Genomic DNA, 17256 nt, shown 5'->3' with positions numbered 1-17256 from the left:
CACCTGGTAACTTGTTACAAACGCAGATTCTCAGACTCCACTCTAACCTGCTCATCAGCAACTCTGGCGAGGGAGTCCAGGATCTGTGTTTTAAGAAGCTTTCCAAGTGACTCTGATGCGTGCTCAAGTTTAAGAACCACTGCCCTAGGTTTACCAATTTCTGTGACTTGTAACACCACTTAGTTTGTACTGTTTCTGCTTTTTCTCCCTCATCTTGGCAACTGAATCTGTGACTCTCTACTGAAAACAGGTCAACTTTCTTGATTCCCTCACTTTTTACATCTTGCCTTCTTTTTCTTGCTTTATCAGTTTCTTGACTTATTATTAGCTATATTATCTAGCACTAACTGAATTCACACACTGAGTCTCAAGCAGGAAATAAAATAGGTCTATTAGTCTCTTCTTCCCACTCCCATTTTGGCAAAATCTTATAAAATTGCTGTTTTTCCACTCTCGCTCTCTTGGAATCAAATAATTCCAATGCTTTATCCCACAAATATTTAATACTGAAACAAGTATATATGACTTCACCACTGATGCTGGGGATACAACAATAACTAAAATACACAAAAACACCATCCTTGTCAGTTCATATTCTAAGACATATATTCTTATATCCCTAGGGAAATGTTATACTATGTTAGAATATAGATGCTATGGTGAAAATTAAAGTAACAGAAAATGAGAGAATAAGAGGACAATTTGAAGTTTTACATAGGAAATCAGGAATGCTTTAAAAATTAGTTAGAAATGATAAAGTGATACAATTAAAAACTACTACTTTAAGATTCGAAACTATAAGATGCCTAAAAGAAAACAGAAACAGCTTCTTGACAGGGGTCTTGGCAATGAATTTTTTGGATATGACATCAAAAGCACAAGCAACAAAGGCAAAAATAAGTCTAACTATATCAAATTAAAAAGCTTCTGCAGCGCAAAAGACTCCAAAAAATGAAAAGGCAACCTACAGAATGGGAGAAGATAATTGCAAGTCATGTATCTGGCAGGAGTTAACACCCAAAATATATAAAAAATACACCTCAATAGCTAAAAACTAAATAACTCAATTAAAAACAGGCAAAGGAATTGAGTAGACATTTTCCCCAAAATACACAGAAATGGCCAATAGCTATATATGCAAAGATGCGCAACATTATTAATCATTAGGAAAATGCAAACCAAAACCACAATGAGATATCACCTCACACCTGTTTAAATGACTGTTACCAAAAAGGCAAGAAATAACAAGTGCTGGTGAAGATGGGGAGAAAAAGAAACCCTTGTGAACTGTTGGTGGGAAGGTAGTACAAGTCTTGTACATAATGTTCCACACAAAGAAAACTTAAATGATGATGACGATGACATAAGAACATCTCATTCCATACAGTTCTTGCTGTATAGTTATTAGGTTTTCACAGAGACAAGCACATGCACATACAGGCAAGTTTAGTAACTAAACAGCATGATGATCTATTCATTAAGTGGAAGTGGATCATCATAAAGGTCTCCATCCTCACCATCCTCATGCTGAGTAGGCTGAGGATGAAGAGGAAGAGGAGAGGTTGGTCTTGATGTCTCAGAGGTGGAAAGGAAGGCAGGTACTCAGTATAGCTTTATGGAAATACAGCATAAATTCTGACTTTTTTCCTTTTGCATTTCTCTAAAAATGTTTCTATGTGGTACCAATTACTCATATCATAGAAGGTCCATGTCATAAAAGAATTCAAAAGCTGTCTTAAATAATCAGAACCCTCCTACGAGGTACTCTAGGGTCAATTTGTTTCCCGGAACTACTTCTTCCACATCATCTGCCACTGGTTTGGAAGGGCTCATCTTCTGTTAATTCGTCTGGTGTGGTTGTCTAATAGCTCTTAAATTTCTGCAAGATCCATATCTTGAAACCCCTCACCTCTTTTTTTAATTTTTTTCCCCCATATCCACAATTTCTCTCATGATTTCCTTGACTGGCTCTGTTGTAGATCCTGTGAAGTCATGCCTAACATCTGGACAGTTTTCTCCAGCAAGGATTTACTGTTTTGGGCTTGATGGCTTTCATGGCTTTTCTTTAACAATGATGGCATCTTCAAGGCTGTAATCCTTCCATTCATGATGTCTCTACTGGGGTTCTCATTCACAGTATTAAGTCTTTTATATAAGTACCCTGTGTAATGAGCCTAAAACATCTGTATGACCCCCTGATCTAGAGGCTGACTTAGAGATGTTGTGTTTGGAGGCAAGTACACCACTTCGATGCCTTTGGTGGTGAACTCTGGAGTTCTAGGTGGCCAGGGTCATCGACCAATAATGAAAGAATTCTAAAAAGCAGTCTCTTACTGGCAAGGTACTTTCTGACTTCAGGGACAAAGCAACGATGAAACAAATTCAGAAAAGGGTTCTCCTCCAGGCCTCCTTATTGTGCAACCAAAAGACGGTGTTTTTCTTTTTCCTTCAAGGCTCAAGAGTTATTAGCAGCTTTGTACATCAAGGCAGTTCTGATCAACCCAACTGCATTTGCACAAAATAGCAGAGTTAGCAGCTAACAGTAGAGCTATCTCTTCCTGCCTTAAATCCTGGTGCTTACTTGTCTTCTTTACTAATAAAGGACCTCTGTGGCATTTTTTCCTCCTAGAATAGGGCTCTTTTGTCTGCATTAAAAACCTGTTTAGCCAGATATTCTTTCTCCTCAACGATTTTCTCAGTGGTGTCTGGGAACTCATCTGCTGCCTCTTAGTCGGCAGAAGCTGCTTCTCTTGTTATCTTGATATTTTTTAAAGCCAAAATCTCTTTCTAAAATTTAGTAAACCATCCTTTATTGGCATTAAATTCTCCAGCTTCAGATCCTTCACCTTCCTTTTGCTTTGTCTTATACTCATTTTTTTCCCCTCAAATTATACTAGTCTATAGGAATGCCTTTCTTACAGCAATCCTGCATCCACATAAAAAGCTGCATTTTTCAAGGCAAGATAAAAGGTATTTTGCAAAAAGTGCAAGGTTTTTGTGTCTGCTGATCTAGCTGCAGAGATGAATCCATGAATTTCTTTTTCTTTCCCACAATCATCCTTACACGGATTCACTTATCATGCAGTGAGAAACCCTAGCCACAGACCTCAATCTACAGTAAATGTCAAGCAATTCAATTTTTTCTTGCAATGTCAATGACTTTACTTCTTAGGAACATGTTCGGCATCGCTAGTGGCACTGCAGGGGTACCACGGTGTTATTTACAGTTCAGAATATTCCACTAAACATGATGAAAAATATTTAAAAACTACGAGACCACTTTTTCCTTGATAACACAATTTACTAGAGAGATGAACTGCTCCTATGGAGATGATTAGCATCACTCTTCATTTTAAGCATATACGCAAATCACTGGACTGCAAATATAGTGCCATGTATATAGTCTGTGTCAGTGTGAGTTTTGAGAAATTTTAATTTTAATAATAGATCTGTATATATTTCATGGTAGTCTATGATAAAATAGACTAGTATGTACATATACTTTATGAATTCATGATGTACCTGATTTTTTTCCCTTAATTTTTTCAATACATTTGCAAGTTTTTCCAAATTGCCACCAAACTCCAAAAAACTTTCCAATATATTTATTAAAAATAACCTATATATAAGTGAATCTGCACAGCTGAACCTAAGTTTTTCTAGGGTCAACTATAACTATCTTTGGGAAGTAAAACTAGATGCGGCATACAGAAAAACTGTATTTTTCATTTTTTCTGTTCCATACTACTTAATTCATTTTGCTACATCCACAGACTATTTTTATACTTTAAAATCTCAACATTCAAAAAACTAAGATCATGACATCTGGTCCCTTAACTTCACAGCAAATAGATGGGGAAAATGTAGAAACAGTGAAAAACTATTTTCTTGGGCTCCAAAATCACTGCGGACAGTGACTGTAGCCATGAAATTAAGACACTTGCTCCTTGGAAGAAAAGCTATGATAAACCTAGACAGCATTAAAAAGCAGAGACATCATTTTGTTGACAAAGGTCTGTCAACTCAAAGCTATGGTTTTTCCAGTAGTCATGTACATATGTGAGAGAAGGACCATAAAGAAGGCTGAGCACCAAAAAAGTGATGCTTTCGACCTTGGTCCTGGAGAAGACGCTTGAGAATCCCTTGGACAATACGGAGATTGAACCAGTCAATCCTAAAAGAAATCAACCCTGAATATTCATTGGAAGGACTGATGCTAAAGCTGAAGCTCCTATATACTTTGGCTAGCTGATGCGAAGAGTCAACTCACTGGAAAAAACCCTGATTCTGGGAAAGATTGAGGGTAGGAGGAGAAGGGGGTGACAGAGGATAAGATGGTTTGATGGCATCACTAATCAGTGGACATGAGGCGAGCAGACTCCAGGAGATGGCTAGGGACAGGGAAGCCTGGTGTGCTTCAGTCCATGGGCTCACAAAGAGTCAGAGATGACTTGGTGACTGAAAAACAACAACAACAGACTAGTTTTATACTTTAAAAATATCTGTATTAAACAACCGTATTAGCCTTGATTACTGAGGAGCTACACAAGACAAAGAAAACAGATGTTTATCTGACTAATTTTAATGTGACAAGTGCTATGCTCTTCATTCTGTATAGTTCAACAAACGTTTGTGGAGTGTATGTACACTCTATCCCAAACATGAAGCAGTGATGATATTAATATTTGCAGACTATCAAAACAAAGGAAGTACTATAAGTATACACAAAGATGGCTCAATTCTGTCTTAGTTTTGGAGAGGACTCCCAGAGACAGTGATATTTGAGCTAGACCTTGAAAAAGTAATAGAATTTTGTAAGGGATATAAAAAATAAATGATAAATTTCATGCACAAGTGAAAGCAAGAATAAAGACACACACACTCAACAAATGTTTGTTGAAAGGTACAGAATGAACAGCATAGCACTTGTCACATTAAAATTAGTCAGATAAACATCTATTTCCTCTGCCTTGTGTAGCTCCTAAGAAATCAAGACTCATGTTAATTGTTTTTAATACAGATATCTCTAAAGCATAAAAATAGTATGCGGATATAGCAAAATGAATTAAATAGTATGAAACAGAAAACATACAGTAGGCAGGTATGGATCAAATAAATACAGGGGGAAAGTGGTGCAGTAGCAGATGTGACTAGAAAGGTACATGCAGAACTCACTCAATCTTAATCATTCAGTAAAACAGGAAGGAATATAAAAAACACAGAAATAAGGAACAAACTTTTTTGTCCATCTTTCTCACTTGTGCAAGTATACCTGTAGGATAATGTCTAGAAGTAGGATTACTGAGGCAAAAATTATATGCTATTAATAGTTCGACACGTTCTTTGTAAAAGATTTCCCCACCCATAACAAACAATGTACACTGTCACTTCCAGTGCTTTTAAGTGACTAGATCCATACGTTCTTATTAATACCAGAATGCAAACTTTTAAAATCTTAAGTAACTGACAGTGAAACATGGTATTTAATTATTCATTTCATTTCTTTATGAGTGGGTCAAATATGTATTTTTCATGTATTTATGGTATTTCCCATCTGTTTTCCAGTGAACTGCCTTAAGCTTTTCCTTATAAGAAAATTTACCCATTGGCAAGCTAAAGTATTGCAAATATATTTACACTGTAAAAGACAGTGTATCAACTGTCTTTTACTTTGTCTGATGTTCTTCCCCACCATTCCCCTCCGCAACCCTTGCAGATGATTATTTTTCTGCAGTTAAAAATTTAAACCTTTTCTTCCATGGTTTCTGGGTTGTGTGTCCTGCCATCTTCATCCCAACAGCTGGGGAGTAAAAAAAAAAACTTTGAGTTGTTTTAGAATTTTACTTCATTTTTAATATTTAAAGCTATGTTTCATATAATTTCAGTTTTAGTATTTACAGGAATCCAGTTTTTTTTCTAATGGATAATTTTTCTAACTTCATTTATTAAATTATTTAACTTTTCCTTAATGATCTGAACTGCCTTTTTTCAAAGATGACATTTCCACATATAAGTGGACTTATTTTTGAAATCTATCCTGTTCCACTGTTTATTCTTACATGACTTTTAGACCTTTTTAATTAGCATAGCTTTATAATACACTTTTAGAATGATCTATTTTATATACAAATATTGTATAGTATATGATATTAAGTAGGTTATATTTTTCATTATCGACAAGATTTGTCTCATGCGGTGATCATACTTTGTCAGCATAGCTAAGATGGAACTATATTTGTCAGAATTACTTTCTCTGTACAATTCTGAGTTAGGGTTTGCTACAAAAAACATACATATGATGTGGAGGAAGAAAAAGCATGAGCCATTATGCTCTCAGGGGCAGTGCAGGGTTGCCACATGCTGTTAAAGTTATGCATATTGTCAGTGATTACCTGGCTCACCTTGGAGGTGTGGGGCAGCTGCAAGACCTGCAGTTTCTACAGTTCCTACTGGAGCTCCTCATCAATTTCTCCAATTTCCAAGACAGGCTTGTATAGCCCCATGGCAGAAGGTGCCAAGTACTTTCTGCAAGTCACCTGCTTATCAATACTGGAGGAAGTGAGACAGATGTGGGATCGCTTGTCCTTGTGAGTTCTCCAGTTTGTCCTCATTCTCCTTTGCTTCACATCTGCCTTTCTTTCCCCAGCTCCTAGCCACACTGTTCTATAGCCACTTTATACCTTCCACCTTGTATTTTGTGCCAGGTATAACTCTAAGGGCTGTGCTGTATTAATCCTCATAACAACCCTTTTAGGTGATACGATTATTAATTCCTCTTTTACAGATGATGAAACTGAGGTAGAGAAATGAAGTAACTTGTCCAAAGTCACACAACTATTAAGAAAAAAAGTTGGAAAAAAAGATAAATATGAACTGGTTAAGAATACATGGTTAGATGTCTTTAATGTTTGATTAACTTGGGTATATACAGAAAAGACATACCTATTAAATCTGTGCATGACACAAAGCTGGAATAGATAATACACTAAAAGGGTTCAAAAAATTTTCAATTAAGTAGAATATGTTAAATCTACCAAAATAAAATTTAATGATGAAGGAAGGGAAAGGGTAATTAAATTTCAGAAAAGCTAATCATACCAATGTAAGAGAAAAAATAATTATCTTAGTTCATATTTAAAAGAAAAAAGACCTACAGCAAAATTTCAAGATATATTATCATGGCTATCATAAAACAGAATACAATACTATCTTCATGTGTAAGTATGGCTGAGTCCCTTTACTGTCCACCTGAAACTGTCAGAACATTGTCAATCAGCTATACTCCAATACAAAATAAAAAGTTTAAATAAATAGATGGTTTTTTAAGAAAGAATATAATAGTATCTTGCACTAATGAAGGTATAATGAGCAACTTAGTGACTAGTACTCTGCACTGGTTTATTCACATCTTATACAGTGTTCAGTCTAGGAAACCATGGAATCATTCTCCAGAGAAACCAACCAAAATGGTATCAGAAACAAATAATTCAGAAACTTGTCATCTTTAGCCTAATATATGCAAATATTTTTAGTTAACATCCATGTAGAAGACTCCATATTTCCAAATGGTAAAGCATGGAACATAGAATAGAACTCACAGTGAAGCAGATTTTTAACTCAATATAAGAAACATGCTTCTAGTAAACAGAATTCAAATTGGAAAAGTTAACTGTCACTATTTGCAGATGACATGATACTATACACAGAAGATCCAAAGGATGTTATCAGAAAACAACCATCAGAGCTCAGAGCTCTGGAATGAATTATCAGAGCTTAGCAATGAATCTAGTAAAGTTCCAGGTTACAAAATTGATACAGAGAAATCTGCCGCATTTCTACACATTAACAATGAAAGATCAGAGAGAGAAATTCAAGAAGCAATTCCATTTACCATCATTCTTTGCATCACAAAGAATAAAATATCTAGGAATAAACCCACCTAAGGAGACAAAAGACCTGTACCCTGAAAACCATAAGATGCTGATGAAAGAAATCAAAGGAGATATAAACAGATTGAAAGGTATACCATGTTTGTGTTTTGGAAGAATCAATACTGTCAAAATGACTATACTACCCAAGGCAATCTGAGATTCAATGAAACCCTTATTAAATTACCAGTGGCTTTTTTCACAGAACTAGAACAACAACAAAAAAGTCTCAAAATTTGTATGGAGACATGAAAGACCCTGAAGAGTCAAAATAATCTTGAAAAAGAAAAATGGAACTGGAGGAATCAGGTTCCCTGACTTCAGACTATACTATAAAGCTACAGTCACCAAAACAGTATGGTACCACATAAAACCAGAAATATAGATCAATGGAATAGGATAGAAAATCCAGAAATAAGGCCATGCACCCTCAGTCAATTAATCTATGACAAAGGAGGCAAGATGATACAATGTTGGAAAGACAGTCTCTTCAACAAAGGGTGCTGGGAAAAGTGGACAGCCACATGTAAAAAAAAAAAAGAAAGAAATTAGATCATTCCTTAACTCCAAACACAAAAAGAAGCTCAAAATGGATTAAAGACCTAAATGTTAGACCAGACACTATAAAACTCTGAGGAAAACATAGGCAGATCACTCTCCAGTATATATCACAGCAACATCTTTTTTAATCCATCTCCCAGAATAATGGAAATTAAAGCAAAAATAAACAAATGGGGTCTATTTAAACTCAAAAACTTTTACAGCAAAAGAAACAATAAACAAAATGAAAAGACAACCCACAGACTGACTGGGAGAAAATATTTGCAAATGATATGACTGATAAGGGATTAGTCTCCAAAATTTACAAACAACTTATTACATTTAATAGCATCACAACAAGAAACCCACTCAAAAAATGGGTAGAAGACCTGAATAGACATTTCTCTAAAGAGGACATACAGCCAAGAGGCACATGAAAAGATGTTCAACATTGCTAGTTATTAGCGAAATGCAAATCAAAACTACAATGAGATATCATCTCACACCAGTCAGAATGGCTATCACCAAAAAATCCACAAACAACAAATGTTGGAGAGAGTGTGGAGAGATGGGAGCTCTCCCGCACTGCTGGTGGGAATGTAAATTGGTACACCCACTACAGAGAACAGTACAGAGGTTCCCTAAAAAACTAAAAACAAAACTACCATATAACCCTGCAATCCCATTCCTGGGCATACATCCAGAAAAAAACATGGCCCAAAAAGATACAAGCACTTCAAGGTTCCTGCAGCACTGTTTACAATAGCCAAGACATGGAAACAACCTCAATGTCCATCAACAGAGGAATGGATAAAGATGTAGTACATATAGACAATGGGATATTACTCAGCCACTAAAAAGAATGAAATAAGGTCAGTTGCAGCAACATGTGTGGACCTAGAGAGTCATCTTGTGTGAAGTAAGTAAGACAGAGAAGGAGAAATATCATATGACATCCTTTATATCTGGGATCTAAGAAGAAATGATACAAATGAACTTACTTACAAAACAGGAAAAGACTCTCAAACTTAGGAAACAAATTCATAGTTGCCAGCTGGTTGGGGGTGAGGGGTGGGGTGGAGCGATAGCTAAGGACTTCAGGAAGGTCATGTACACATTGCTATATTTAAAATGGATAACCAACAAAAACCTACTATGTAGCACATGGACTCTGCTCAATGTTATGTGCCAGCCTGGATGGTAGGTTTAGGGGAGAACGGATACATATTATGTATGGCTGAGTCCCTTTGCTGTTCACCTAAAACTATCACAACATTGTTAATCAGCTATACCCCAATATAAAATGTTTTGGTGTTAAAAAAAATAAAATTGAAAACATGAATGTGCTTCTAATATTAATAAGAGAAGCTTCTGAACAATGTAATGTTAGCCTTATAAGGCAGTGATGTGCTTTATCATCTAATGAGATTAACAAAACACCTTATGACATACTTTTCTTTATGTTGTAAAGAGATGTGTAGCATTGGGAATGTCCATATGTAGAGAGGAGGAATGGACTGCAATGGTGTTTGCTGGATCTCTAAATTTTTTGTAGCTCAAAAAATTTCTTTTGATTCTAGGCATAAAGACAGCAACTGAATTTGAGGCAGGGAAATAAGCAGTTTAATTTATTTTTACCTGATAACAAAAGCAAAACCAGAAAAGGATCTAAAAGAATAATACCAATTAAGGTACATCACAGTATACATTTTGATGTTGTTGAAATACATATTAAGATATTCATCTACATATGTATATGTATATATGCACTTAATAGCCTACTTAATATTATACTGTGAAGAGTCTGTAATATCCATTGTGGATGTGCAATAACTTATTTAACTTTCCAACTAATACTAACCCAACAGTAACTTTTTATAAACATTCAATAAACATTCATGTACATAAATCTTTTTCCATAGCCTTGACTATTTAAGAGTATTGATGTATTCTTATTTGGCTTTCCAAGAATTCTGCCATTATTTTCAAATACTGAATTTTAAGATAGACAGGGTGAAAAGGCACACAAGCAAGACACATAGGCACACATATGCAAAATAATTTCTGCCCCAGAGATTATGATACCAGTGAAAACAGACACACCATAGTAAGTTGGTCTTGATTTTATGCATTTCTTTTTTAACAGTAAATTTGTTAAGACAATGTTAATGCATAGTAAAGGGCTAAAGACAAAATAAAGGTACTCTTATCTGACAAAGTAAGAGTCTAAGTCATTCTTCCATAAGATGAAACTAAAAATTGAAGACTCAACTATATAAGACTTCACTATATACTTGGAATAAAATTTACTGGAATAAAACATAGTCACAATTGATCATGTACTGACCACATAGCAAAACCAGCCTACAGTTTAAAAAAATTTTACAGCATCTACTTACTTTAATGTTTCAGCAAGAAAGAAGCTCTGCTGTACATCATCATGCGTAGGAGTAGAGGAGTACACATCCTTCACCCCAGAAAATCCGCCACTGACTCGGCAATACTTTTCAATAGCCTGTGAAAGAGATCAGACAGGCGTCAGTTCCACAGAATTTCAAGTTTTTTCAAGTTTTGAAGGACAAGTTAAGGAACTATAGTCAAAAGTTCAAAGAATCTCCATGAGAATTTTACAGTTTCAGAATAAGACTTTTTAAATCAAATGGAAATAGCCTTGTACTAGAAAAATTAACTGAAGCATCCTGTTTGATGTATGTCTCTCTCTCCAAAACTCTTAAATCTTTTTAAGACATTTTATATTTTCCTAAATTAGGAGTCAAATTTAGTCTATTCACACTGAGTCAGAGATCTGTCTGGTACAATAAAACCTCATTAATTCTGACAAATCAAGAGGGAAGTCAGTTTGAATTAAAAATTTTAAATGCAATTTTATCACTTCCAAGGATAAACAACAATCCAAATCATACTAAAAAGTGTATTACTGAAGGAGCTCTCCACAGCAACAGCAATATGATATTTACCGTAAACATACTATATGCCAGACAGTGTATTATCATAATCCTATGAATTAAGCATTATAGTTGATATAAACTGGCAGGAAGAGCCCACTCTCACACCTATTACAAGAATAATCACAAATATTGAGAGCTAACAATCATTAAGAATTTACTATATGCTGAAGGCTTAAGAGCTTTAAACCTATTAACAATTAAATTTCTAACAACCCTATGAGGCTATCTTAATAGCTTTACTATTCAGATGGGAAAACTGAGGCAAAGAGTAGTTTGCTCCACATTATTATTAACTACTATGTTCTACTGCCCAAAGGGGAGTTCATATTCTTAATTTGTCTTTCTTCATCTTTGAACATATCTGAATAAAATATTCTGAATTAAACAGAATCTATTCAAAACCCTGTTAACTCAAAACTATCAAACATTCTGCTTTTGTAGGTGTATTACACTTTACAATTAAGCCATACAGAGAAAGCTGAAAGCACATATGGTTCTTTTCTTTCTCTACTCCACCAAACCCAGATAAACTGAATGAAGGTATGGTTATTAAACTCATCATTTTGCTGTGGCTTACTGTTTCTAGCCTTGCTACTTTTCTTATGTGGTCTTCCTCCTTTCTGAAGAAGAGCTAATTAACATTTAAACTATTCATTTTTACATAATTCCTCTAAATAAGAAGCATTAAATGTTAGGGGACATTCATGTCATATTCACTGCGGGATTACCTTACCTCTTTCCCCTATACTGGAGAACGGAATGGCAATCTACTCCAGTATTCTTGCCTGGAGAATCCCATGGACAGAGGAGCCTGGCGGGCTACAGTCCATGGGGTCGCAAAGAGTCAGACACAACTGAGCAACTAACACTCAGTCACTTCTCCTATATATTGGTTTACCTCAGCACTAGTAAGCCGTTACTACACAATAGAAGTGTGTGTGTGTCCTATTCTCAAACCACTGTGCCAACACTGTGTCTCTTTCTCAACTGCGGCAGGACCCTCCTGCACAAAGTTCCCCTAACAGCTGTGTTCCCAATTCTGGACCCAGGCAGAGAAAAGCAGCAACAATAAATGCTCTGTCTGTTCCTGCTCTGTATTTGTAATCACCTTGCTTCTGTTAATAAGTCTCTTAAACTCCATAAAGAACATCTACATCTGAATGACAAATGACACATAAGTGTCCTCACCTTAGTTCAAGTCTTTATCACATCATTTCTACATTATTGCAATGGTCTCCAAAACCCACTAACTTGCAGATTACAATCAGATCCTTTTGTTGTGTTACTCCCCACTAAAAAGTCTTCAACAGTTCCTTCCCCTTTCAAAAACCTCTAGAAGTCCCAGGATGGACTCTTAAAGATAAGGAGTTTTAGTGGGTAAGAGATGGAGAAGAAAAAGATCAGAGAGATTGTGAGCTAGGCAAAGGACCTTCTACCCCTACTTTGCAAATGAGAAACACTTGCACAGTACATGAGAAAAGTGTGTGTGTATGATGTCTGAACACTGAGTAAAGCATTCATGCCTTGACCTGACATGCAAAACTATCTACATAATGGCTCCAAACTTTTGTTTGTCTAGTTGACCCGTGAAACCTTCTTTTTACATAAATTGGGCTATACTCTGATCTAAAATACATCTTACACATCCTTGTCTGCACAATTTATTAACACTATCTATCTCACCTAGAATGTCTTTGGTTCTATCTAGACTCCAAGTTTAAGGTAAATAATTTGAATATGACTATCCACTGTAATTAGTACTAGTTATCATAATTAGTATCTCAGAGAATAAAACACTTCCTCACTTCCAGTGATAAGCTATACTTTCATGAAAAATCTTACTGATTTTTCTTTCTCCCAGGTACTGATGACAAGGGAATTCTCTGAAGGGTTAGCGTTTTATAAGTAAACCATTTGCTTACTTTACTTACTAACCATTAAAAATTCCTCATTTCCAATATATGTGCGTGAATAAACACACCCCGGTGGCACAGTGGAAGAGAATCTGCATGCCAATGCAGGAGACACAAGAGAGGTGGTGGGTCTGATCCCTAGGTCAGAAAGATCCTCTGAAGTAGGAAATGGCAACCCATTCCAGTATTCTTGCCTGGAAAATCCCACGGACAGAGGAGCCTAGGGGGCTACAGTCCACGGGGTTGTGGTCAGACATGACTGAGCATGCACACAACACACACACATACATGGAGAGATAGGGAGTATGTGCGTGTGTTGGCTTTATCTTTCAGTGTAGAAAAATTTTAACAATTCAATAATCCTTGTAGTGCCACTAAGGAATTACTCTGAACACAAACTGAAGTGAATGGGGGTTAATCTACCTAAGCTGTGAATCTGGGCAATTTTACAATGATTTTACTTTACTCTAGAGGTTAATCATTAATAGTCAAGTATAGAAATTTTATAATCATAGTGAAAAACTGCCATTTAAATGATTCTAAACATGAAGTAACATGGATGAGGACACATGAAACTGTAAGAGGCTTAATTTAACAGTCTTGCACATAAAATGAAATATTGGCTTATTTACCAGTGCTGCTTCCCAGCCCCACTCCCGGTATCTTGGATCGTGAGTGAATCGCCACAGGTACCAATAGGTTTCAATGACTTCTGGACGGAGGATGTAATACTTTTCAGCCTGTCGGACTGCCACAGCTTCTACTGCACCATCAAACTTGAATGATTCAGGACCAAGCTTTAATGCTGTAACATGACAGAAGAAATAAATGAGCACAAGAAACCATTTTTGTTGGGTTTGCCAGAGATGTTTCCTCCCTTGAAAGAATACAGTATGAAGTAATTTTAGAGCTGTTTTATTGTTGTTGTTTTATAAAATCAGTGACTTTAAAAGCTCCACATTTTCTTATAAATATTTCTATTATTCTGACATGAAATATTTTTCATAAATAATATATATCAACATACTGCTACATCTAACTAAAGTGACAAGAGTCTAGTAATTCTTTAGAAACAAATGTAAGGCTAGACATAAGCACATTACATTTCTGTTTTGGTCCAAAATCAAATGAAACAGATAAATGACTGTATTGTGCAAAATTACTTTTTAGAAAGTCAAGACAATTTAAGCCTTTTTAACATAACACATACATGTAAAAAAACATTTCAGAGCTCAGATTTTGAGTTAGATTTAGTTGCAGGTTATAATCTTTTAAAGTATACCATAGTACGTTAAGAATCAATACATCTTAAAACTTAAGCTAGTTTTAAAAATCATCTCTCTCCTATAACCTCTGTATATACAGCTAGGAAGAGGTTCAAATCGCCAACCACTAAGAATTTCATCAGTAAACTGCCCATTTATCAGTCTGAATAAATACCTGAAACTAACAATACTGTAAATCAACTACAGTTAAAGAATAAAGAAATATGGCCATTACACATATATAACATTACACAAAATACCTTAAATGATATGATTTCCATTCAGGCTGGAATACAGTACTACATGAAAGACTTTTAAAAAACCTCTTTCTAATCACACCCAGCACTCTAAACCAGGGCAATATAAAAATCAACCTCCACTGGGATGTTGGAGTCACACACAATTACCACTCTCAGCTCTCACCTTTCTTTCTTTTTACTAGTTTGTATCCATGCCAAATAATTTCAAGGTCTCTCACTTCTTTCAAGAAATGCTAGATACTTTTATATTTTCTCAGAAAAGGTAGCATAAGAACCATGCCAAAACAAAAGCATGCCACAGTTGTTAGCATGACATTTGCAATGGCCAAATTTTAGCATTGTAAGGGTGACATCATAAACTCCAAATAATCATAATTAAAGTAAAGCATTTCATATCACTGCCCACACTGAAGAAAAAACACAAAACCAAAAAACAAAGTAGTGATGGTAGCTCTATTAAAAGCAAACCATGATCCAGAAGAGAGCTAAAAACCAAGTTATTATTGCTAAGTCTTGGAGAACTAAAGTAGAACCTAAGCAGGCATTTTTAACCTGAGGACATTACTCCATGGTAGGCTTTCGAAGAGGGAGATAATGTTGTGTCTGAGAAGCCTCTGAAATTGCATGCAAAACCTTATGTGTGCTCATATAGTTCTGACCACCTCCTCAATGGGATGTAAGGTAAGGACTAACCAAGAAATTATCAATATATTGTAAGAAAACTTCTACTCAGCTTACTGACAAGATCTGGCATACAATCAAATATTTTTTGTCATTTAAAAATGTTTTTAAAATAAGAAAAGTCAAACAAACATCATAGGCACCGAAATGAGAGTAATCCAATAAATAGGAAGAAAAGTCATTTATTCTGGGTTTCATGTTTTCCTTTTCTCAAAGACCAGGACTGTTAAGTGATTGTATGTAGTTTTCAAATGTTAACCTTTTAAGGCTAACTTTAAATTAGATAATAATCCCATAATCATAATGATATCACTTGAATTAAAGTAGACACTGGCTGTGTGGAGCTAATATTTTAGACTTCTTACTAAAATTTTTATTTCACTGATTAATCATTCATAACTTCATTCATGAGGAGTTGGTGAGTAAAAACATACAAGTCTAATACACATACCATATCCATTATTTTTGCCAAATCACTGCTTTGATGTGTCTGAGGGCATTACTTCTCAGGTGCTCTTTTGCTTAAGCAATGTTGTAAAAAATAATTTCATAACATTCTACCTCTACTTAATTTCTATTCCTTACCTAAAATTTCCCACTTACAATTGATACATCATTTCTAAAAGGAAAATAACTAATCCAACAAGTAAAAATTGAGTCAAAATCATAAATAATTCAGTGTTTGAGTAAAAAGAATTCTAGAGGATGCAAAAATCATATAATGAAGGTGAAGGAAAGAGATATGCACAAATTTTAAAAATGAAAGTAAAATATCAATTGAAATAAAAAGTCAGTTGTAAGACAGTAAGAGATAATTTTAAAGCAGGCACAGGTTTGTAAGGTCATGGGAAATATTCATATGTGTCCTTCAAGGCAGGTAGAATCTGTAGAGATGGAAAAATTTAAGTCAGTAAAGGATATTTAACAAAAGCTAAAAAAAACACATGACAAAGAGGATGAGATGGTTGGATGGCATCACTGACTCAAAGGACTTGAGTCTGAGTAAACTCCAGGAGTTGGTGAGGGACAGGGAGTCTGGCGTGCTGCAGTCCATGGGGTCGCAAAGAGTCGGACATGACTGAACGACTGAACTGAACTGAAAAAGCACAAAGAATATTCTTGGACATGCAATCTTACTACAGTTTGAAAGGTCTAATAGCAAGAGAAGAATTTAAACTATTTTCCTGTATCCTTTCCCATCAACTTCTCTTAAGGAAACAATAGCTGTAAAAACTCTTAAAATATGTCCATTTCTCCATGTTCAATGGATGTTGTCCACTGGATGTGTTATATCTAAACAGATTAAATTCCCGCCCCCCGAGATGTGACAGCACATAGTCTAAGGAAGGTTTTATCCAATTCCAATGTGAAGTAAATTAAGTTATATAATGGTCATTTTTAAAATAATGTCCAGCAGTTGTCTGTCTTTTTAATCTAGAAACCCAGATAGAGAAAGTACTATATTCTGGAAGTCTTAAGATCTGGTTTGGCATTTATTTTGCATTATACCTCAGAATATGGGCTTCCCTGGTGGCTCAGATGGTAAAGAATCTGCCTGCAATGCAGGGAACCCGAGTTCAATCCCTGGGTCAGGAATTTCTCTGGAGAAGGAATTTGCAACTCACTCCAGTATTCTTGCCTGGAAAATTCTATGGACAGTGGAATCAGCAGGCTTATAGTTTATGGGGTTGCAAAGAGTT

General features: G+C 35.5%; 1 protein-coding gene across 1 annotated transcript in view; it reads right to left on the bottom strand.

Moving 5' to 3' along the window:
* Positions 1–17256, bottom strand: part of MAN1A2 (mannosidase alpha class 1A member 2) — a 157520-nt gene that overhangs the window by 14133 nt on the left and 126131 nt on the right. Inside the window, exons 11-12 of the mRNA XM_069573818.1 lie at positions 13983–14155; positions 10868–10983 (exon numbers count right to left, since the gene is read on the bottom strand). Of these exons, the coding sequence (XP_069429919.1) occupies positions 10868–10983; positions 13983–14155 (289 nt within the window). The remainder of the gene's footprint in view (positions 1–10867; positions 10984–13982; positions 14156–17256) is intronic.

This window comes from Ovis canadensis, chromosome 1, assembly GCF_042477335.2.
Source record: "Ovis canadensis isolate MfBH-ARS-UI-01 breed Bighorn chromosome 1, ARS-UI_OviCan_v2, whole genome shotgun sequence".
NCBI classification, from domain to species: Eukaryota; Metazoa; Chordata; class Mammalia; order Artiodactyla; family Bovidae; genus Ovis; species Ovis canadensis.
Note: the sequence above shows the minus strand (reverse complement) of the source record. Positions and strands in the feature narration are given on the sequence as shown.